Genomic DNA, 25,120 nt, shown 5'->3' on the forward strand with positions numbered 1-25,120 from the left:
TGATTCTGGCAAGCAGACGAGGAAGGAGAGGAAAAGGAGGAAACACATATGCCAGGTTGAACGACCAAGGTACTGCTAGAGCATCTATCAGTACTGCTTGGGGATCCCTTGATCTGGACCAGTAACAAGGAAGTTTGGCATTCTGACGAGATGCCATCAGATCCAATTCTGGTGTGCCCCATTGATGAATCAATTGTGCAAACACCTCCGGATGGAGCTCCCACTCCCCCGGATGAAAAGTCTGTCGACTTAGAAAATCCGCTTCCCAGTTCTCCACTCCTGGGATATAGATTGCAAGAGTGAGTCTCTGCCCATCGAATTATTTTGGAAACCTCTATCATCGCTAGAGAACTCTTTGTTACCCCTTGATGATTGATATATGCTACAGTCGTGATATTGTCTGATATTGTCCAATTGGAATCTTATGAATTTGGCCGAAGCCAGCTGAGGCCACACCTGAAGTGCGTTGAATATCGCTCTCAGTTCTAGAATATTTATTGGAAGGAGAGCCTCCTCCTGAGTCCACACACCCTGTGCCCTTAGGGAATTCCAGACTGCACCCCAGCCCAATAGGCTGGCGTCCGTCGTCACTATGACCCATGCGGGCCTGCGGAAACACATTCCCTGGGACAGATGATCCTGTGACAACCACCAAAGAAGAGAGTCTCTGGTCTCTTGATCCAGATTTATCTGAGGAGATAAATTGGCATAGTCCCCATTCCACTGTCTGAGCATGCATAGTTGCAGTGGTCTGAGATGCAAGCGAGCAAACGGAACTATGTCCATTGCCGCTACCATTAGTCCAATTACCTCCATACTGACGGCCGAGAAATGGAATTAAGTGCTCGGCAGGTGGTTAAGATCTTTGATTTTCTGATCTCCGTCAGAAAAATTTCCATGTCTACCGAGTCTATCAGAGTTCCCAAGAATGGAACTCTTGTGAGAGGGACAAGTGAACTCTTTTTAATGTTCACCTTCCACTCGTGAGATCTTAGAAAAGCCAACACGATGTCCGTGTGAGATTTGGCTAGTTGGTAAGTTGACGCCTGAATCAAGATATCGTCTAGATAGGGCGCCACTGCTATGCCCCGCGGCCTTAGAACCGCCAGAAGGGATCCTAGCACTTTTGTGAAAATTCTGGGAGCTGTGGCCAACCCGAAAGGAAGAGCCACAAACTGATAATGCCTGTCCAGGAAGGCGAACCTGAGGAACTGGTGATGATCTTTGTGGATAGGAATGTGAATATACGCATCCTTCAAATCCACGGTGGTCATATATTGACCCTCCTGGATCATTGGTAAAATTGTCCGAATGGTCTCCATCTTGAAGGATGGGACTCTGAGAAATTTGTTTAGGATCTTGAGAAGGTTCCTTCTTTTTTGGGAACCACGAACAGATTGGAATAAAACCCCTGCCCCTGTTCTGCTTTTGGAACTGAGCAGATTACCCCCCTAGTATATAGGTCTTCTACACAGCGTAAGAACGCCTCTCTTTTTGTCTGGTTTACAGACAACCGTGAAAGATGAAATCTCTCCCTTGGAGGAGAATCTTTGAATTCTAGAAAATACCCCTGGGTCACAATTTCTAATGCCCAGGAATCCTGAACGTCTCTTGCCCAAGCCTGAGCGAAGAGAGAAAGTCTGCCCCCCACTAGATCCGGTCCCGGATCGGGGGCTGCCCCTTTATGCTGTCTTGGTAGCAGCAGCAGGCTTCTTGGCCTGTTTACCTTTATTCCAGGTCTGATTAGGTCTCCAGACAGACTTGGTTTGAGTAAAATTCCCCTCATGCTTTGTGGCAGGGGAGGAGGTAGCGGGACCAATTTTGAAGTTTCGAAAGGAACGAAAATTATTTTGTTTGGCCCTCATTCTATTTGTCTTATCCTGAGAAAGGGCATGGCCTTTTCCTCCAGTGATGTCGGAAATTATCTCCTTCAGTCCAGGCCCGATTAGGGTCTTACCCTTGAACGGAATAGCTAATAGCTTAGATTTTGATGACACGTCAGCAGACCAGGACTTAAGCCATAACGCTCTACGCGCTAAAATGGCAAAACATGAATTCTTTGCCGCTAATTTAGCCAGTTGAAAAGCGGCATCTGTAATAAAAGAATTAGCTAGCTTGAGAGCCTTAATTCTATCTAAAATATCATCCAATGGGGTCTCAACCTTAAGAGCCTCCTCAAGAGCCTCGAACCAAAAAGCAGCTGCAGTAGTTACAGCAACAATACACGCTATAGGTTGCAGAAGAAAACCCTGATGAATAAATATTTTCTTTAGAAGACCCTCTAATTTTTTATCCATAGGATCTTTGAAAGCACAACTGTCCTCAATAGGTATAGTTGTACGCTTAGCTAGGGTAGAAATAGCTCCCTCCACCTTAGGGACCGTCTGCCACGAATCCTGAATGGTGTCAGATATGGGAAACATTTTCTTAAAAGTAGGAGGGGGAGAGAACGGAATGCCTGGTCTATCCCATTCCTTAGTAATGTCCGAAATCCTCTTAGGGACCGGAAAAACATTAGTGTAAGTAGGAACCTCTAGATATCTATCCATTTTACACAATTTCTCTGGTGGAATTACAATAGGGCCACAATCATCCAGAGACGCTAAAACCTCCCTGAGTAACAAGCGGAGGTGTTCAAGCTTAAACTTAAAAGCCGTCATATCTGAGTCTATTTGAAGGAACATCTTTCCTGAATCAGAAATCTCTCCCTCAGACAGCAATTACCCTACCCCCAATTCAGAACATTGTGAGGGTACATCGGAGATGGCTAATAAAGCGTCAGAGGGCTCAGCATTTACTCTCATACCGGACCTACTGCGCTTCCCCTGCAACCCAGGCAGTTTAGATAATACCTCTATGAGGGTAGTAGACATAACTGCGGCCATATCTTGCAGGGTGAAATAATTAGACGCACTAGAAGTACTTGGCGTTGCTTGTGCGGGCGTTAAAGGTTGTGACACTTGGGGAGAAGTAGATGGCATAACCTGATTCTCTTCTGACTGAGAATCATCCTAAGACATACTTTTATGATCTAAAATATGTTCTTTGCAATGTAAGGCCCTTTCAGTACATGAGGGACACATTTTAAGTGGGGGTTCCACAATGGCTTATAAACACATGGAACATTGGCTTTCCTCAATGTCAGACATGTTAAACAGGCTAGTAATGACCGCAAACAGGCTTGAAAACACTTTATTTAGTGAAAAAATAACAATCTGAAAAAACGGTACTGCGCCTATAAGAGAAAAAAAGCATACAATTTTTTCCAAAACTGCTTGAAAACAATAAAATTATCCCAATTTTATGATAGAAGCATCCCAACTTTGCAGCAAAGTTTGACCTACAAGGAAAAGAATACTTAACCCTTACCAGAAAAAAACAGAAAATTATAAACACGTTTATTTCAATAAAAAGCACCCTCTGCACCTCAGGGGTCTGTAAAACCGGGTTAAACCTACGATTTGGCCCAATACTGGTCACAAAGGCCCACCAGAGTTGGAGCTTGCTGCTTGTCTGAGAAAAACAACTGCGCAACTGAGGCGCGAAAATAGGCCCCGCCCATCTCACTCGATGTCTCACAGCCTAAATTAACCGCACCAGAGCGGTCTAAAACCTAGCCCTGTGGGTTCATATACCCATGAATGAAGCCATGTGTACCCTTTCAATAAAGCATAAAAACGTCTCTCATAAAAAAACATAATTTATGTAAGAACTTACCTGATAAATTCATTTCTTTCATATTGGCAAGAGTCCATGAGCTAGTGACATATGGGATATACAATCCTACCAGGAGGGGCAAAGTTTCCCAAACCTCAAAATGCCTATAAATACACCCCTCACCACACCCACAATTCAGTTTAACGAATAGCCAAGCAGTGGGGTGATAAAGAAAGGAGTAGAAAGCATCAACAAAGGAAATTTGGAAATAATTGTGCTTTATACAAAAATCATAACCACCATAAAAAAGGGTGGGCCTCATGGACTCTTGCCAATATGAAAGAAATGAATTTATCAGGTAAGTTCTTACATAAATTATGTTTTCTTCATGTAATTGGCAAGAGTCCATGAGCTAGTGACATATGGGATATCAATACCCAAGATGTGGAGTCTTCCACTCAAGAGTCACTAGAGAGGGAGGGAATAAAACAAAAACAGCCATATTTCGCTGAGAAAATAATCCACAACCCAAAAATAAGTTTATTTTCACTTTTGAAAGAAAAAAAACAAATCAAAAAGCAGAAGAATCAAACTGAAACAGCTGCCTGATGAACCTTTCTACCAAAAACTGCTTCCGAAGAAGCAAATACATCAAAATGGTAGAATTTAGTAAATGTATGCAAAGAGGACCAAGTGGCTGCTTTGCAAATCTGATCGACTGAAGCTTCATTCTTAAAAGCCCATGAAGTAGAGACTGATCTAGTAGAATGAGCTGTAATTCTCTGAGGCGGGGTTTGACCCGACTCCAAATAAGCTTGATGAATCAAAAGTTTCAACCAAGAAGCCAAGGAAACAGCAGAAGCTTTCTGACCTTTCCTAGGACCAGAAAATAAAACAAATAGACTAGAAGTCTTCCTGAAATTTTTAGTAGCTTCCACATAATATTTCAAAGCTCTTACCACATCCAAAGAATGTAAGGATCTCTCCAAAGAATTCTTAGGATTAGGACATAAAGAAGGGACAACAATTTCTCTACTAATGTTGTTAGAATTCACAACCTTAGGTAAAAATTGAAAAGAAGTTCGCAAAACTGCCTTATCCTGATGAAAATTCAGAAAAGGAGACTCACAAGAAAGAGCAGATAGCTCAGAAACTCTTCTAGCAGAAGAGATAGCCAAAAGGAACAACACTTTCCAGGAAAGTAGTTTAATGTCCAAAGAATGCATAGGTTCAAATGGAGGAGCCTGTAAAGCCCTCAGAACCAAATTAAGACTCCAAGGAGGAGAAATTGACTTAATGACAGGCTTAATACGAACTAAAGCCTGTACAAAACAGTGTATATCAGGAAGTATAGCAATTTTTCTGTGAAATAAAACAGAAAGAGCGGAGATTTGTCCTTTCAAGGAACTTGCAGACAAACCCTTATCCAGACCATCCTGAAGAAACTGCAAAATTCTAGGAATTCTAAAAGAATGCCAGGAGAATTTATGAGAAGAACACCATGAAATGTAAGCCTTCCAAACTCTATAATAAATCTTCCTAGAGACAGATTTACGAGCTTGTAACATAGTATTAATCACTGAATCAGAGAAACCTCTACGACTTAGAACTAAGCGTTCAATTTCCATACCTTCAAATTTAATGATTTGAGATCCTGATGGAAAAACGGACCTTGAGATAGTAGGTCCGGCCGTAACGGAAGTGGCCAAGGCGGACAACTGGACATCCGAACTAGATCCGCATAACAAAACCTGTGTGGCCATGCTGGAGCCACTAGCAACACAAAAGACTGTTCCATGATGATTTTGGAAATCACTCTTGGAAGAAAAACTAGAGGCGGGAAGATATAAGCAGGTTGATAACACCAAGGAAGTGTCAGCGCATCCACTGCTTCCGCCTGAACATCCCTGGACCTGGACAGGTATCTGGGAAGTTTCTTGATTAGATGAGAGGCCATGAGATCTATCTCTGGAAGCCCCCACATCTGAACAATCTGAGAAAACACATCTGGATGGAGAGACCACTCCCCTGGATGTAAAGTCTGGAGGCTGAGATAATCCGCCTCCCAATTGTCTACACCTGGGATATGCACCGCAGAGATTAGACAGGAGCTGGATTCCGTCCAAGCAAGTATCCGAGATACTTCTTTCATAGCTTGGGGACTGTGAGTCCCACCCTGATGATTGACATAAGCCACAGTTGTGATATTGTCTGTCTGAAAACAAATGAACGGTTCTCTCTTTAGTAGAGGCCAGAACTGAAGAGCCCTGAGAATTGCACGGAGTTCTAAAATATTTATTGGTAATCTCGCCTCTTGAGATTTCCAAACCCCTTGTGCTGTCAGAGTCCCCCAAACGGCTCCCCAACCTGAAAGACTCGCATCTGTTGTGATCACAGTCCAGGTTGGGCGAACAAAAGAAGCCCCTTGAACCAAACGATGGTGATCTATCCACCATGTCAGAGAGTGTCGTACATTGGGATTCAAGGATATTAATTGTGATATCTTTGTATAATCCCTGCACCATTGATTCAGCATACAAAGCTGTAGAGGTCTCATGTGAAAACGAGCAAAGGGGATTGCTTCCGATGCTGCAGTCATGAGACGTAAAACTTCCATGCACATAGCCACTGAAGGGAATGACTGAGACTGAAGGCGCCGGCAGGCTGCAACCAATTTTAAACGTCTCTTGTCTGTTAGAGACAGAGTCATGGACACTGAATCTATCTGGCAACCTAAAAAGGTGACCCTTGTCTGAGGAATCAAGAAACTTTTTGGTAAATTGATCCTCCAACCATGTTTCCGAAGAAACAACACTAGTTGATTCGTGTGAGATTCTGCAGTATGTAAAGACTGAGCTAGTACCAAGACATCGTCCAAATAAGGAAACACCGCAATACCCTGTTCACTGATTACAGATAGTAGGGCACACACACAAAGATTCTTGGAGCTGTTGCTAGGCCAAATAGAAGAGCAACAAATTGGTAATGCATGTCTAGAAAACAGAATCTCAGAAACTGATAGTGTTCTGGATGAATCGGAATATGAAGGTATGCATCCTGCAAGTCTATTGTGGACATATAATGTCCTTGCTGAACAAAAGGCAGAATAGTCCTTATAGTCACCATCTTGAAAGTTGGTACTCTTACATAACGATTCAAAATTTTCAGATCCAGAACTGGTCTGAACAAATTTTCTTTCTTTGGTACAATGAATAGGTTTGAATAAAACCCCAAACCTTGTTCCTGAAGAGGAACTGGCATGATTACCCCTGAAGACTCCAGGTCTGAAACACACTTCAGAAAAGCCTGAGCTTTTACTGGATTTACAGGAATGTGTGAGAGAAAAAATCTTCTCACAGGAGGTCTTACTCTGAACCCTATTCGATACCCTTGAGAGACAATGCTCTGAATCCAATGATTTTGGACAGATTTTATCCAAAAATCCTTGAAAAACCTTAATCTGCCCCCTACCAGCTGAGCTGGAATGAGGGCCGCACCTTCATGCGGATTTAGGGGCTGACTTTGGTTTCCTAAATGGCTTGGATTTATTCCAATTTGAGGAAGGCTTCCAACTGGAAGCAGATTCCTTGGGAGAAGGATTGAGTTTTTGTTCCTTATTCTGACGAAAGGAACGAAAACTGTTAGAAGCCTTAGATTTACCCTTAGGTTTTTTATCCTGAGGCAAAAAAACTCCTTTTCCTCCAGTGATAGTTGAAATAATAGAATCCAACTGAGAACCAAATAAATTATTACCTTGGAAAGAAAGAGATAGTAATCTAGATTTAGATGTCATATCAGCATTCCAAGATTTAAGCCACAAAGCTCTTCTAGCTAATACAGCTAAAGACATGGATCTAACATCAATTTTGATAATATCAAAAATGGCATCACAAATAAAATGATTAGCATGTTGCAGTAAGCGAACAATGCTAGATATGTCAGAATCCAATTCATGTTGCGCTAAATTTTCCAACCAGAAAGTTGATGCAGCCGCAACATCACCCAAAGAAATAGCAGGTCTGAGAAGATGACCTGAATATAAATAGGCCTTCCTTAGATAAGATTCAAGCTTCCTATCTAAAGGATCCTTAAAGGAAGTGCTATCTTCCATAGGAATAGTGGTACGTTTAGCAAGAGTAGAAATAGCCCCATCAACTTTGGGGATCTTTTCCCAAAACTCTATAGATTTTGCTGGTGAAGGATACAATCTCTTAAACCTTGAAGAAAGAACAAAGGAAGTACCTGGCTTATTCCATTCCCTAGAAATCATATCAGAAATAGCCTCAGGAATGGGAAAAACCCCTGGGGAAACCACAGGAGGTTTAAAAACAGCATTTAAACGTTTATTAGACTGAACGTCAATAGGACTGGTTACCTCAATATCCAAAGTAATTAACACTTCTTTTAATAAAGAACGCATATACTCTTTTTTTAAATAAATAAGTAGATTTGTCAGTGTCAATATCTGAGGAAGGATCTTCTGTTTCAGATAGATCCTCAGCAGAAGAGGATGATTTATTATGTTGTTGGTCATTTGAAATTTCATCAGCTAAATGAGAAGTTTTAAAAGACCTTTTACGTTTATTAGAAGGTGGAAATGCAGACAAAGCCTTCATAATAGATTCAGAAACAAATTCTTTGAAATTTACAGGTACAGGTGGCCCTCGTTTTAAAACGGTTCAATTTACACCGTTTCAAAATAACAACCTTTTTTTCAGTCTTGTGACTGCTACTGAAAAGCATTGAGAAGCAGTGCATTTATTAAAATAGCCAGTAGGTGGAGCTTTCCACTTGTGTTGCAGCAAAGCCAAGCAAGCTGGAATTAATCAGTTTAACCAGACCTGAGCTATTGAGTAGATTTCAAAGGAACAAGATCTTCCTGTCTGTAAATCAGTACAGATTTGAATGCATAGAAAGAACTGTTTGCAGAAAAATGCAAGTGAAGTCTGTGTTGTGTGATTATGTTATTGGGTTTATAATGCTGTTTAACAAATGTTTTTGTTCATTTAACTTAGTTTAATTATATATTCTGTGTTGTGTGATTATTTTATTAGGTTTATAATGCTGTTTAGCATTTAAAGTCTTCATTTCAAAGCTTTAAAAATAATGTATTAGGTGTTACTTATGACAATTTTGAGAGAGGCCTGGAACCTATCTCCCTCACTTCCCATTGACTTACATTATAAACTGGGTTTCAATTTACAACGGTTTCGATTTACAACCATTCCTTCTGGAACCTAACCCCGGCGTAAACTGAGGGCTACCTGTATATCATGCACATTAGAAGTTGAAGGAACTGCAACTGGCAATGTACTATTACTGATAGAAACACTATCTGCATGTAAAAGTTTATCATGACAACTATTACAAATGACATTCGGTGGAACAATTTCTACAATTTTGCAACAAATGCACTTAGCTATGGTAGAACCGATGTCAGGCAGCAATGTTCCAGCAGAAACTTCAGAGACAGGATCGGATTGGGACATCTTGCTCAATGTAAAAGAAAAAAACAACATATAAAGCAAAATTATCTATTTCCTTAAATGACAGTTTCAGGAATGGGGAAAAATGCAAAACATAGGCCTCTTTATAGAGAAGAAAGCAGGAGGCAAACATGAATGGGGTATTGAAATAATGAAAAAAATTGGCTGGAAATGACACACTTGCGTCACTAATGACACCGCCGTGTGAAAGGTCTCGACGTCACATATGACGCCGGAAATGACGAAGTTGCGTCAAAAACGTAATTTCCCGCGCCAAAAATGACGCAATAAAGTCTAACATTTGACGCACCCGCGGGCCTAATACCCGCAAATGCAAAGTAGACAAAATTTTAAAAAGACTAAACCCCAGGTAAGAAACAAATTTCTTAAAGTGTTTATATTCCCAAATATGAAACCGACAGTCTGCAGAAGGAAATACATGAACCTGACTCATGGCAAATATAAGTACAATACATATATTTAGAACTTTATATAATTTGCATAAAGTTCCAAGAGAGGTAATCGGGCTTCAACAATGCTGAGAAACGCATACCAACGTAGAAATCTTAGCACAAATTTACTTCACCACCTCCATAGGAGGCAAAGTTTGTAAAACTGAATTGTGGGTGTGGTGAGGGGTGTATTTATAGGCATTTTGAGGTTTGGGAAACTTTGCCCCTCCTTGTAGGATTGTATATCCCATATGTCACTAGCTCATTAACTCTTGCCAATTACATGAAAGAAACGTTATCTGCACTCCCAATCATGTAAACGTTTGCCCACAAACATTCTAAAATCAGTGTCAACCATATTTTTATAGCCCATATATGCAAGCTCAGTAATACCCTTCTGTATACTTTAGGATTACTGCTTACCCTCTCCCTCATGGGGATACTGTCAGCCAATTCTGAAATAACACAGTCTCTCCAGAAAAAAATGACTGAACATACCTCACTGCTTATAGCATGAAAAACGTTCCTCGCACTGAAGTTTCTTAAGTACTCCTCAGCCATTCTGTGTAGTACACACCGGTACCATTTAAAATAAAAAACTTGCTTCAAGAAAATAAAAACTAACATTTTATCACCTCTTTCACTTTACCCTTCCTATTACTTAGAGTAGGCAAAGAGAATGACTGGGGCATGGAGTCAAGGGAGGAGCTATATAGACAGCTCTGCTGTGGTGCTCTTTGACACTTCCTGTTAGCAGGAAGATAATATCCCACAAGTAAAGGATGAATCCGTGGACTCGTCGTATCTTATAGAAGTATGAAGGTACGACCAAAATCTGTTCAACAGATGCATCGTTTTTAAAAGCCCATGTGGAAGCCACAGCCCTAGTAGAATGAGCCGTAATTCTTTCAGGAGGCTGCTGTCCAGCAGTCTCATATGCTATGCTGATGATACTTCTCAGCCAAAAAGAAAGAGAGGTAGCCGTAGCTTTCTGACCCCTACGCTTTCCAGAATAAACAATGAATAATGAAAATGATTGACGGAAATCCTTACTTGCCTGTAAGTAAAACTTTAAGGCACGGACCACGTCCAAGTTATATAACAGACGCTCCTTCTTAGAAGAAGGATTAGGACACAAGGAAGGAACAACAATTTCCTGATTAATATTCTTATTTGAAACAACCTTAGGAAGGAACCCAAGTTTGGTACGTAAAACCACCTTATCAGAATGAAATATGAGATAAGGCGAATCACACTGTAATGCTGAAAGCTCAGAAACTCTTCGAGCAGAAGAAATAGCAACCAAAAACAGAACTTTCCAAGATAATAGTTTAATATCTATGGAATGCATAGGTTCAAACGGAATCCCTTGCAGAACTCGAACAACTAAATTCAAACTCCAGGGAGGAGTAATAGGTCTAAATACAGGCTTAATTCTAGATAGAGCCTGACAAAAAGACTGAACATCTGATACATTTGCCAAACGTTTGTGGAACAGAATTGACAAAGCTGAAATTTGTCCCGTTAAGGAACTTGCTGATAACCCTTTCTCCAATCCTTCTTGGAGAAAAGACAAAATCCTAGGAATCCTAACTTTACTCTATGAGTAACCCTTGGATTCACACCAATAAATATATTTATGCACTATCTTATGATAGATTTTTCTTTTGACAGGCTTTCTAGCCTGTATCAAAGTATTGATAACTGAATCAGAGAATCCTCGCTTCGATAAAATCAAGCAATTAATCTCCACACAGTTTCAGAGAAATTAGATTTGGATGTTGGAAAGGAACTTGAATGAGAAGGTCCTGTCTCAACGGAAGTTTCCACGGTGGCAGAAAGGACATGTCCACTAGATCTGCATACCAAGTCCTGCGTGGCCACGCAGGCGCTATCAGGATCACTGAAGCTCTCTCCTGTTTGATTTGAGCAATCACGCGTGGGAGGAGAGGAAACGGCGGAAACACATAAGCTAAGCTGAACAACCAAGGTACTGCCAAGGCATCTATCAGTTCGGCCTGAGGATCCCTTGACCAGGATCCCTATCTTGGAAGCTTGGCATTCTGACGAGATGCCATCAAATCCAATTCCAGTCTGCCCCATCTGAGAATCAATGAGGCAAATGAAGTTCCCACTCCCCCGGATGAAAAGTCTGTCGACTTAGAAAATCTGCTTCCCAGTTCTCTACCCCTGGGATGTAGATTGCTGACAGATGACAAGAGTGGGCCTCTGCCCAACTAATTATCTTGGATACTTCTATCATCGCTAAGGAACTCCTTGTTCCCCCCTGCTGATTGACATATGCCACAGTCGTTATGTTGTCCGACTGAAATCTGATGAATTTGGCCGAAGCCAACTGAGGCCACGGCTGAAGTGCATTGAATATTGCTCTCCGTTCCAGAATATTTTTTGGAAGTAGAGACTCTACCTGAGTCCAAACACCCTGAGCCTTCAGGGAGTTCCAAACTGCACCCCAGCCCAGAAGGCTGGCATCTGTTGTCACTATCACCCACGAGGGTCTGCGGAAACAAGTCCCCTGGGACAGATGATCTGGCGACAACCACCAAAGAAGAGTTTCTGGTCTCTTGATCCAGAATTATCTTTGGAGATAAATCCCCATAATCCCCATTACACTGACCGAGCATGCACAGTTGCAGTGGTCTGAGATGAAAGCGAGCAAACGGAACGATGTCTATTGCCGCTACTATTAATCCGATCCATACACTGAGCCACTGATGGCCGAGGAATGGACAGAAGTGCTCGGCAAGTATTCAAAATCTTTGATTTTCTGACATCCGTCAGAAATACTTTCATGGCTACCGAGTCTATCAGAGTTCCCGAGAAAGGAACGCTTGTCTGTGGAACAAGTGAACTCTTCTCTATGTTCACCTTCCAGCTGTGAGCTCTCAGAAAAGACAACACTGTGTCCGTGTGAGATTTTGTCAGATGACGATGATGTTGACGCCTGAATCAGAATATCGTCCAGATAAGGCGCCACCGCTATCCCTTGTGGTCTGAGAACCACCAAAAGAGACTCTTTGTGAAGATTCTGGGTGCTGTGGCCAACCCGAAAGGACGAGCCACAAACTGATAATGTTTGTCCAAGAAGGCAAACCTTAGAAACCGATGATGATCTTTGTGGATTGGAATATGAAGGTAAGCATTTTTCAAATCCACGGTAGTCATATATTGATCCTCCTGGATCATTGGCAAAATCGTTCAAATTTTCTCCATCTTGAATGATGGAATTCTTAGAAATTTGTTTAGACACTTGAGGTCCAAAATGGGCCTCTCTCTTTATCTGGTTTGAAGATAATTTTGAAAGATGAAATCACCCTCTTGGGAGTCACTATTTCTAGTGCCCAGGAATCCTGAACATCTCTTGCCCAAGCCTGAGCAAAGAAAGAAAGTCTTCTCTCTACTAGATCCGGTCCCGGATTGGGGGCCACCCCTTCATGCTGCTTTGTAGAAGAAGAAGCGGCGGGGGTCCTCCTTTAAAGTTCCGAAAGGAACTAAAATTATTCTGTTTACCCCTCATTTTAACCAACCTATCCTGTGGTAGGGCATGGCCCTTACCTCCTGTAATATCAGAAATGATCTCCTTCAATTCTGGCCCAAAAAGGGTCTTACCTTTAAAGGGAAAAGCTAAAAGCTTATGTTTTGATGACACATCAGCAGACCAAGATTTGAGCCACAATGCTCTACGTGCTAAAATAGCAAATCCTGCATTTTTTGCCGCTAATTTAGCAATTTGAAAAACGGCATCAGTAATAAAATTATTAGCTAGCTTAAGAGCCTTAATTCTATCTAGAATGTCATCTAATGGAGTCTCAACCTTAAGAGACTCTTCTAGAGCCTCAAACCAAAAAGCTGCTGCAGTAGTTACTGGAACAATACAAGCCATAGGTTGTAAAAGAAATCCCTGATTAACAAATAATTTCTTTAGTAGACCCTCTAATTTCTTATCCATAGGATCCTTGAAAGCACAACTATCCTCAATGGGTATAGTAGTTCGCTTAGCTAGGGAAGATATAGCTCCCTCTACCTTAGGGACCGTTTGCCATGAGTCCCGAATGGTATCTGATATAGGAAACATTTTCTTAAAATTAGGAGAGGGAGAAAACGGTATACCTGGTATATCCCATTCCTTTCTAATAATTTCCGAAATTCTCTTAGGAACCGGAAAAACATCAGTGTAAGTAGGAACTTCCAAATATTTATCCATTTTACACAATTTCTCTGCAGGAATCACAATAGGATCACAATCATCCAGAGTCGCTAAAACCTCCCTAAGCAACAGGGGGAGGGAGGTGTTCAAGCTTAAATTTAAATGACATGGCATCCGAATCTATCTGAGGCAAAACATTCCCAGAATCAGAAATTTCACCCTCAGACAGTAATTCCCTGATCCCCAACTCAGAGCACTGTGAGGGAACATCGGAAATAGCTAATAAAGCATCAGGGGATTCAGTATTTACATTAATACTTGACCTACTGCGTTTACCCTGCAACACTGGTAATTTAGACAATACCTCTGTAAGGGTAGTTGACATAACTGCAGCCATCTCCTGCAGAGTAAAGGAATTAGACGCACTAGAAGTACTAGGCGTCGCTTGTGTGGGCATAAAAGGTTGTGACACTTGGGGAGAATTGGATGGCATATCCTGATTCTCTTCAGACTGAGAATCATCCTTAGGCACACTTACTTTATTTAAAATATGCTTTTTACATTGTAAAGCCCTTTCAGTACAAAAGTTACACAATGTTAGAGGGGGTTGAACAATAGCTTCTAAACACATAGAACAATGAGAAACCTCAATGTCAGACATGTTGAACAGACTAGTAATACCATAAAAGTCGTTTAAACACTTATTTATAGCATAAAATAAACATTAGGAAAAACGTGTACTGTGCCTTTAAGAAAAGAAAAAGTGAACAATTTTTCCAAAATGCACAAAAAACGTTACATTATTCCCAAATTTAACTTAATATATTTGGTTAATCCAAAAATTACTGCACCCAGAAGCAAGGGCAGAAATACGGCTTAAGAAGTACTTATATCAACATGTAGTCAAAAGATGGCAGGCGCCTACCTGCCCCCAGGGTACTTCAAATCAAGTTTCCAACCCTTCAGACCAGCTACACAGTCCAGGAGCCACAGAGTAACTGTTTGCTGCTGCTAAGCCTGAAGAAATTGCGCCAAAATAGGCTCCGCCCCTTAAGGTCAAAAGTCAGAGTAGGCCCAAACAACACCACATGGAAATGCAGTTTTGCACTAAAAATACACACACAATATAACCCTCAAGCATAAAACCAATACGTTTTAAGTGCCAAAAATAAAAAAAACATAAAACATTGTTTTTTATATTGTCTCCCATGTCACATAATGCCCAAATATCAACTATTGATAAATATAAAATAGGGACTCCAGTAACACCCCTCTTATTAAAATAGGTTTTACTGCTTACCCCATTTCCCATACAGGGAAATAATGCCAGCCAGTTCTGACACACCAAGTCTCCTCAGAAAAAAAGGCTGCACATACCTTAATGCTGCTTGTAGCATGAAACCGGTCTCCACACTGAAGATGTCTCATGGTTACCTTCAGAAGTCTTGTGGGAACCAGCGTGGATCTTAGTTACAAATGCTAAGATCATCAAACCTCAGCGCAGAAATCTTCTTCCATATCCCCCTGAGGAAAATAGTACAAAACCGGTACCATTTAAAATAAAAAACTTCTTGATTGAAGAAACTAAACTAACACCTCACTTTACCATATCTTCCTAGTATAACACAGGCAAAGAGAATGACTGGGGGTGGAGGGGAAGGGAGGGGCTATATATACAGCTCTGCTGTGGTGCTCTTTGCCACTTCCTGTTAGCAGGAGGTTAATATCCCACAAGTAAGGATGAAATCCGTGGACTCGTCATATCTTTGTAAAAGAAAAGGCTTCCTCTGTCTAATGGTGGGATAAAAAAAAATAAGACTCATGAGAATTTGTTTTAAAACCAACTAGGGATAATAGGTTGGAATATTAAAAAAAAAAAGGTATTATGAGTAAGGTGGCCATAAAATATTTTTCTCTAACTTCAGATTGCAATTGTACTGCTACCAAGGTGCTTAAAGTCAAATGCATTAAACTAATCTTAGGATAAAATAAAGGCATTAAAATTGAAGTAAAAAAATGTAATAATACATCACATTTATTTCACTTTATACGTTTTTGTGATATTTTGGTATATTTATTGTATATTAAAATTGAAGTAGCTGGAGCACCAGTAATCTATCCTCTTCTCAGTTAGAATGACAAAACAGGCAAAAAAAAAAATTGTGGTTTGGAAAACCAAAAAAGTTGTTCTTCCACTAAAAATGGCGAACTTACAAACCACCACCTGTCAAATACTTTCCCAACAAAACAGAGCTATGTTCTATGACAAAAAACATGTCTGAATGCAAGTATAGAAAGGGAAGACATAAAAAAAGAAAGGAGACAGAGTAGAAAAGGTGGCAAAGGCAGACATGAAGGATTCAGAACTAAATTGATTATCACTTACCTGCTGCACCTGACTGTACAGTGAGGTAAGAAGCCCCTCTCTTTGCTCATCTTGTCCTTTCAAACACGTTAGCACCAATGACAGAAATGGCTGCTGGCTGAGCAGGGACATGCTAGGAGAAACATAATTATATTAAAAAAAGAAGATTCTAACACAACCACTGTGGTGCCCAGTACCAGGCACCAAGACATCTAATTCCCATGAGAATATTCTGTAAATAGCTATGTGTATACATACATACATACATATACACACACACACACTATATATATATATATATATATATATATATATATATATATATATATATATATATATATATATATATATATATATATATATATATATATACACACACACACACACACACACTATAATCGCGTTTGTAACGTGTCCGTCGCCAGTTGCGCATGCATCCTCAAAGGAATGTTGGCTGTGCGAGGCAGCCAAAAGAATCCACCTGGATGCACTGAAGCTGCATCTTGGTGGATTCCAAAAATGGCAGGCGGTGGATTCTTTCACCACCCTGCCATTTTCGGAATCTACCTGGTTGCAGCGTAGGCAAACGAAGCCTAAAAAAAAAAAGCAACCACACAAAACAATTAAAAAAACGCAAGAAATAATAAAAACTTAACCACCCACAAGAAGTATAAAAAAAAAAAAACCTAACCTCCCGCACGAAGTATTAACAAACACCTAAACAGCCAACCCCCACATTGCAAAATAATAAAGTAATTAACCCCTAAACCGCAAATAACATAATTAAAATATTAACCCCTAAACCACCAACCCCCACATCGCAATAAACCTAAGTAACCTATTAACCCCTAAACCGCCAACCCCCAAATCGCAATAAACCTAATTAACTTATTAACCATAAACCGACAACCCCCACATCGCAATAAACCTAACCTATTAACCCCTAAATCGCCAAACCCCACATCGCAATAAACCCCTAAACTGCCAAAACCCCACGTCGCAAATAACTAGTTTAATTACTAAGCCCCCTAACCTATGACACCCTAAATTAACCCCAATACTAAGTTAGAATTTATTATTTTAAGTATAACATCAAATTACAAAAAAAGCATCTAAAATTAAAAATATAAAAAACTCTAAAATTACAGAAAAAAATAAACAAAATTATCAAAAATAAATAAATAAATGAAAACTAATCCCAATGAAAATAAAAAAGTCCCCCCCCCCAAAAAATAAGAACACCCCCTAATCTAAACTACCAATAGCCCTTAAAAGGGCCTTTAGTAGGGCATTGCCCTAAGTTACACCGCTCTTTTACATTTAAAAAAAAAAAAAAACTAAATCCCCCCTAACAGTAAACGCTCCCCACCCTCCAAAATAAAAAAAAAACCTAACACTAAAAAAACCTAAACTACCCATTGGCCCTAAAGGGGCATTTGTATTGGCATTGCCCTTAAAAAGGCATTCGGCTCTTTTACTGCCCATTAAATCCCTAATGTTAAAAATAAAAAAATATCCCTAAATATACCTATAACTAAAACTAAGCCCCAAATAGGTACTCACTGTTCCTGAAGTCCGGCAGAAGTCTTCTTCCAGGCGGCTCCATCTTCTATCTTAATCCGCAACAAAGGCGGAGGGGAGGTGCGGAGCTGGCTTCCCAGATGCACAGATCCTCAGCGGCGTGGAGGCTCCTCTTCATGCAATCGTTTGTAGCACACAAAAGATTGAATGCAAGGTACCCCATATTTATTTAGAAACCGTGCATTCCTATTGGCTGAAATTTTGAAATCAGCCAATAGCATGAGAGCTACTGAAATCTTATTGGCTGATTTGAACAGCCAATAGGATTTCAGTAGCTCTTATTCTATTGGCTGATTTCAAAATTTCAGGCAATAGGAATGCAAGGTACCCCAAATTGATTGCGGTACCTTCCATCCATTCAATTTTTAGTGTACGCCGGAGATCGGATGAAGAGGAACCTCCACGCCGCTGAAGACTGCCATTCCGGATCCGCGCATCATGGAAGACCGCTCCGCACCTCCGCTCTGCGCTGCCTTCACACAGGATGATGATAGAAGATGATAGAGCCGCCTGGAAGTAGACCTTCTCCGCCGGACTTCAGGAACGGTGAGTACCTATTTGGGGTTTAGTTTAAGTATTTTATTTTTTTAGGGTTTTTTTATTTTTAAGATTTAATGGGCTGTAAAAGAGCTGATTGTCCCTTTTAAGGGCAGTAAAAGAGCTGAATGCCATTTTAAGGGTAATGTCCATACAACTGCCCATTTAGGGGAAATGGGTAGATCAGGTTTTTTTAGTGTTAGTTTTTTTTTTTTTTTTTGGGGGGGGTTGGTTGGTTTTAGTGTTAGGGGGTAATTGTTAAAAGAAAAAAGTAAAAGAGCTGTTTACTTAGGGCAATGCCCTACAAAAGGCCCTTTTACGGGCTATTGAAAGTTTAGTATTAGATTACGGGGTATTTTTTATTTAGGTTTAATTTTTTAATTTTATATAGCTTTCTTTATTTTTTCTGTAATTTTACATTTTTATTGGGGGTTTATATTTTTTAAACATAGACTGCCCTCTTATCGCGCCTAGTGTATATATATATATATATATACACACATATATACACACACATACATACATACAGGGTATATATATATATATATATATATATATATATATATATATATATATATATATATATATATATATATATACACATATATATATATATACATACACACACATACACACATATGTGTGTGTGTGTGTGTGTGGTCAGAGATGTGGTTACACCATACTCCAGACACGCAGGCTACACTAAAAGCTGGGCGAAACCTGAAAGGATTTCCCTGAGGAAGTTTTCTGTCCATCAAATCTTTAAAAGAAGTACTGTCCTGTAAAGAAATGGAAGTCCCCCTAGCCAAAGTGGAAATAGCATGGTCCACCTTACCTCCAGTTTTTCAGAGGGTTAAGGCTAAATGGTTTTTAATTTGGTGAAGTACACAAAGGAAATGACTGGTTTGCTCCATTCCTTACTTCCTTACTATTTAGCTTAGAAACCGCATCAGGAACTGGGAAGTTAGATAGATTTTTTTGGGTTGCCTTAAAAGGACTCTAAAGCCAAAACAAAATGTATGCTTAACTGATAAATTATTTTCTTTCCTGGCATGGAGAGTCCACAATTCTATTAATTACTGTTGGGAAAGTCACTGCCTTGCCACCAGGAGGCGGCAAAGAACACCCCAGCCAGAGCTCAAGTATCCTCCCACTACATATACTCCCCCAGTAATTCAGCTGAGGGAATAAGGAAAAGGTAGGATAACACTAGAGAGTATATAGGTGCCTGAAGGTTAGAAAAATTAAATACCGCCTAAAGAATATCAGGGTGGGTCGTGGACTCTCCATGCCAGGAAAGAAAAGAATTGACCAGGTAAGCATAAATATTGTTTTCTTTCCAATGGCATGGAGAGTCCACGATTCCATTCATTACTGTTGTGAAACCAATACCCAAGCCAGAGAGGACACAGAATGGATAGAGAGGGAGAACTAAAGGCATGCTGACCTAAACTCAAGGAACCACAGCTTGAAGAATCTTTCTCCCAAAAGAAGCCTCAGCTAAGGCAAAAACATCAAACTTGTAAAATTTAGTAAAGGTATGGAATGAGGACCAAGTAGCTGCTTTAGAGATCCATGGATGCTTCGTTCTTAAAAGCCCAAGAAGGCACGGGTAGAGTGAGCCATAATCCTCTCAGGAGATTGCTCATAAGCCAAACGAATGACAATCCTCAGTCAAAAGGAAAGACTAGTCGCAGTAGAGTACACCACAAACAAGGCAGAAGACTGCCTAAAATCCTTGGTAGCCTGGAGGTAGAACTTTAAAGGGATAGTAAAGTCCAAATTAAACTTTCATAATTCAGATAGGGCATGTAATTTTAAACTTTCCAATTTACTTTTATCATCAAATTTGCTTTGTTCTCTTAGTTGAAAGCTAAACCAAGGTAGGCTCATATGCTAATTTCTAAGCACTTAAAGGGATACTTAACTCAATTTTTTTCTTTTGAGATTCAGATAGAGCATGCAATTTTAAGCAACTTTCTACTTTACTTCCATTATCAATTTTTCTTCGTTATTTTGCTATCTTTATTTGAAAAAGAAGGCATCTAAGCTAAGGATCCAGCAAATTTTTGGTTCAGTACCATGATCAGCACTTGTTTATTGGTGCTGTCCAATCAGCAAGGACAACCCAGGTTGTTCACCAAAAATGGGTCGGCATCTAAACTTACATTCTTGCTTTTCAAATAAACATACCAAGAGAATTAAGAAAATTTGATAATAGGAGTAAATTAAAAAGTTGCTTAAAATTGCCTGCCCTATCTGAATCACGAAAGAAAAAATTTGGGTTCAGTGTCCCTTTAAAGGCCGTCTTTTATCTGAATGTATTTTACGTTTTTTTACAGCTAGAGGGCGTTAGTTCATATGTTTCATATAAATAACATTTTGCTCACGCACGTGGGAGTTATTTAAGTCAGCACTAATTGCCTGAAATGCAAGTCTGTCGTAAGATCTAAGATAAGGAGGCAGTCTGCAGAAGCTTAGATACAAGGAAATTACAGAGGTAAAAAGTATATTTCTATAACAGTGTTGGTTATGCAAAACTGTGGAATGGTAAATAAAGAGATTATCTATCTTTTTAAACAATAACATTTTGGTGTTTACTATCCCTTTAAGGCACGCACTACATCCAGGTTGTGCAACAAACGTTCCTTCTGAGAAGGAGGATTAGGACAAAAGGAAGGAACTACGATCTCCTGATTGATATTGCGGTTAGAGAACGCCTTAGGAAGATATCCCAATTTGGTACGAAGAACAGCCTTATCCCCACAAAAAATAAGATAAGGGGATCACACTATAAGGCAGATAATTCTGAAACTCTACGAGCAGAAGAAATAGCCAATAAAAACAAAACTTCCCATATAAAACGTTTTATATCAACCGACTGCATAGGCTCAAACGGAGCCCCTTGAAGAACAAGAATAACTAAATTAAGGCTCAAGGAGGAGCAACATAATTAAACACAGGCCTGATTCTGACCAGCGCCTGTACAAAAGAATGAGCGTCAGGAATATTAGCGAACATCTTGTGTAGTAAAACCGAAAGGCAGAGATCTTTCCCTTTAAGGATCTATCTAACAAACCTTTCTCCAAACCCTCTTGGAGAAACAACCCTCACTTTGTGCCAAGGGAAACCTCGAGACTCACACCAAGAGAGATAGGTGCGTCAGACCTTATGATCAGTGTATCAATGACCCTATCTGAAAAACATAATTTATGTAAGAACTTACCTGATAAATTCATTTCTTTCATATTAGCAAGAGTCCATGAGCTAGTGACGTATGGGATATACATTCCTACCAGGAGGGGCAAAGTTTCCCAAACCTCAAAATGCCTATAAATACACCCCTCACCACACCCACAAATCAGTTTAACGAATAGCCAAGAAGTGGGGTGATAAGAAAAAAAGTGCGAAAGTATAAAAAATAAGGAATTGGAATAATTGTGCTTTATACAAAAAAATCATAACCACCACAAAAAAGGTTGGGCCTCATGGACTCTTGCTAATATGAAAGAAATGAATTTATCAGGTAAGTTCTTACATAAATTATGTTTTCTTTCATGTAATTAGCAAGAGTCCATGAGCTAGTGACGTATGGGATAATGACTACCCAAGATGTGGATCTTTCCACGCAAGAGTCACTAGAGAGGGAGGGATAAAATAAAGACAGCCAATTCCTGCTGAAAATAATCCACACCCAAAATAAAGTTTAAATGAAATCATAAGCAGAAGATTCAAACTGAAACAGCTGCCTGAAGTACTTTTCTACCAAAAACTGCTTCAGAAGAAGAAAACACATCAAAATGGTAGAATTTAGTAAAAGTATGCAAAGAAGACCAAGTTGCTGCTTTGCAAATCTAATCAACCGAAGCTTCATTCCAAAACGCCCAGGAAGTAGAAACTGACCTAGTAGAATGAGCTGTAATCCTCTGAGGCGGAGTTTTACCCGACTCGACATAGGCATGATGAAATAAAGATTTCAACCAAGATGCCAAAGAAATGGCAGAAGCTTTCTGGCCTTTTCTAGAACCGGAAAAGATGACAAATAGACTAGAAGTCTTTCGGAAAGTCTTAGTAGCTTCAACATAATATTTCAAAGCTCTAACAACATCCAAAGAATGCAATGATTTCTCCTTAGAATTCTTAGGATTAGGGCATAATGAAGGAACTACAATTTCTCTACTAATGTTGTTGGAATTCACAACCTTAGGTAAAAATTTAAAAGAAGTTCGCAACACCGCCTTATCCTGATGAAAAATCAAAAAAGAAAACTCACAAGAAAGAGCAGACAATTCAGAGACTCTTCTGGCAGAAGAGATGGCCAAAAGGAACAAAACTTTCCAAGAAAGTAATTTAATGTCCAATGAATGCATAGGTTCAAACGGAGGAGCTTGAAGAGCCCCCAGAACCAAATTCAAACTCCAAGGAGGAGAAATTGACTTAATAACAGGTTTTATACGAACCAAGGCTTGTACAAAACAATGAATATCAGGAAGATTAGCAATCTTTCTGTGAAAAAGAACAGAAAGAGCAGAGATTTGACCTTTCAAGGAACTTGCGGACAAACCTTTATCTAAACCATCCTGAAGAAACTGTAAAATTCTCGGAATTCTAAAAGAATGCCAGGAAAAATGATGAGAAAGACACCAAGAAATATAAGTCTTCCAGACTCTATAATATATCTCTCTAGATACAGATTTACGAGCCTGTAACATAGTATTAATCACAGAGTCAGAGAAACCTCTTTGACCAAGAATCAAGCGTTCAATCTCCATACCTTTAAATTTAAGGATTTGAGATCCTGATGGAAAAAAGGACCTTGCGACAGAAGGTCTGGTCTTAATGGAAGAGTCCACGGTTGGAAAGAGGCCATCCGGACAAGATCCGCATACCAAAACCTGTGAGGCCATGCTGGAGTTACCAGCAGAACAAACAAGCATTCCTTCAGAATCTTGGAGATTACTCTTGGAAGAAGAACTAGAGGCGGAAAGATATAGGCAGGATGGTACTTCCAAGGAAGTGATAATGCATCCACTGCCTCCGCCTGAGGATCCCGGGATCTGGACAGATACCTGGGAAGTTTCTTGTTTAGATGAGAAGCCATCAGATCTATTTCTGGAAGTTCCCACATTTGAACAATCTGAAGAAATACCTCTGGGTGAAGAGACCATTCGCCCGGATGCAATGTTTGGCGACTGAGATAATCCGCTTCCCAATTGTCTATTCCTGGAATATGAACCGCAGAGATTAGACAGGAGCTGGATTCCGCCCAAACCAGAATTCGAGATACTTCTTTCATAGCCAGAGGACTGAGTCCCTCCTTGATGATTGATGTATGCCACAGTTGTGACATTGTCTGTCTGAAAACAAATGAACGATTCTCTCTTCAGAAGAGGCCAAGACTGAAGAGCTCTGAAAATTGCACGGAGTTCCAAAATATTGATCGGTAATCTCACCTCCTGAGATTCCCAAACCCCTTGTGCTGTCAGAGACCCCCACACAGCTCCCCAACCTGTAAGACTTGCATTTGTTGAAATTACAGTCCAGGTCAGAAGAACAAAAGAAGCCCCCTGAACTAAACGATGGTGATCTGTCCACCACGTCAGAGAGTGCCGTACAATCGGTTTTAAAGATATTAATTGAGATATCTTTGTGTAATCCCTGCACCATTGGTTCAGCATACAGAGCTGAAGAGGTCGCATGTGAAAACGAGCAAAGGGGATCGCATCCGATGCAGCAGTCATAAGACCTAGAATTTCCATGCATAAGGCTACCGAAGGGAATGATTGTGACTGAAGGTTTCGACAAGCTGAAATCAATTTTAGACGTCTCGTCTGTCAAAGACAGAGTCATGGACACTGAATCTATCTGGAAACACAAAAAGGTTACCCTTGTCTGAGGAATCAATGAACTTTTTAGTGAATTGATCCTCCAACCATGATTTTGAAGAAACAACAAAAGTCGATTCGTATGAAATTCTGCTAAATGTGAAGACTGAGCAAGTACCAAGATATCGTCCAAATAAGGAAATACCACAATACCCTGTTCTCTGATTACAGATAGAAGGGCACCGAGAACCTTTGTAAAAATTCTTGGAGCTGTTGCTAGGCCAAACGGCAGAGCCACAAACTGGTAATGCTTGTCTAGGAAAGAGAATCTCAGAAACTGATAGTGAGCTGGATGAATCGGAATATGCAGATATGCATCCTGTAAATCTATTGTAGACATATAATGCCCTTGCTGAACAAAAGGCAAGATAGTCCTTACAGTTACCATTTTGAATGTTGGTATCCTTACATAACGATTCAATATTTTTAGATCCAGAACTGGTCTGAAGGAATTCTCCTTCTTTGGTACAATGAAGAGATTCAAATAAAACCCCAGCCCCTGTTCCAGAACTGGAACTGGCATAATTACTCCAGCCAACTCTAGATCTGAAACACATTTCAGAAATGCTTGAGCTTTCGCTGGGTTTACTGGGACACGGGAAAGAAAAAATCTCTTTGCAGGAGGTCTTATCTTGAAACTAATTCTGTACCCTTCTGAAATAATGTTCTGAATCCAAAGATTGTGAACAGAATTGATCCAAATTTGTTTGAAAAAACGTAATCTGCCCCCTACCAGCTGAGCTGGAATGAGGGCCGCACCTTCATGTGGACTTAGAAGCTGGCTTTGCTTTTCTAGAAGGCTTGGATTTATTCCAGACTGGAGATGGTTTCCAAACTGAAACTGCTCCTGAGGATGAAGGATCAGGCTTTTGTTCTTTGTTGAAACGAACGAAAACGATTATTAGCCCTGTTTTTACCCTTAGATTTTTTATCCTGTGGTAAAAAAGTTCCTTTCCCACCAGTAACAGTTGAGATAATAGAATCCAACT

The 25,120-nt window shown here is 40.0% G+C and overlaps 1 protein-coding gene across 1 annotated transcript in view; it reads right to left on the reverse strand.

Moving 5' to 3' along the window:
- MED12 (mediator complex subunit 12) overlaps positions 1-25,120 on the reverse strand; it is a 588,898-nt gene that overhangs the window by 319,836 nt on the left and 243,942 nt on the right. Inside the window, exon 31 of the mRNA XM_053699086.1 lies at positions 16,150-16,261. Within this exon, the coding sequence (XP_053555061.1) occupies positions 16,150-16,261 (112 nt within the window). The remainder of the gene's footprint in view (positions 1-16,149; positions 16,262-25,120) is intronic.

Source organism: Bombina bombina, chromosome 1 (assembly GCF_027579735.1).
Source record: "Bombina bombina isolate aBomBom1 chromosome 1, aBomBom1.pri, whole genome shotgun sequence".
NCBI lineage: Eukaryota > Metazoa > Chordata > Amphibia > Anura > Bombinatoridae > Bombina > Bombina bombina.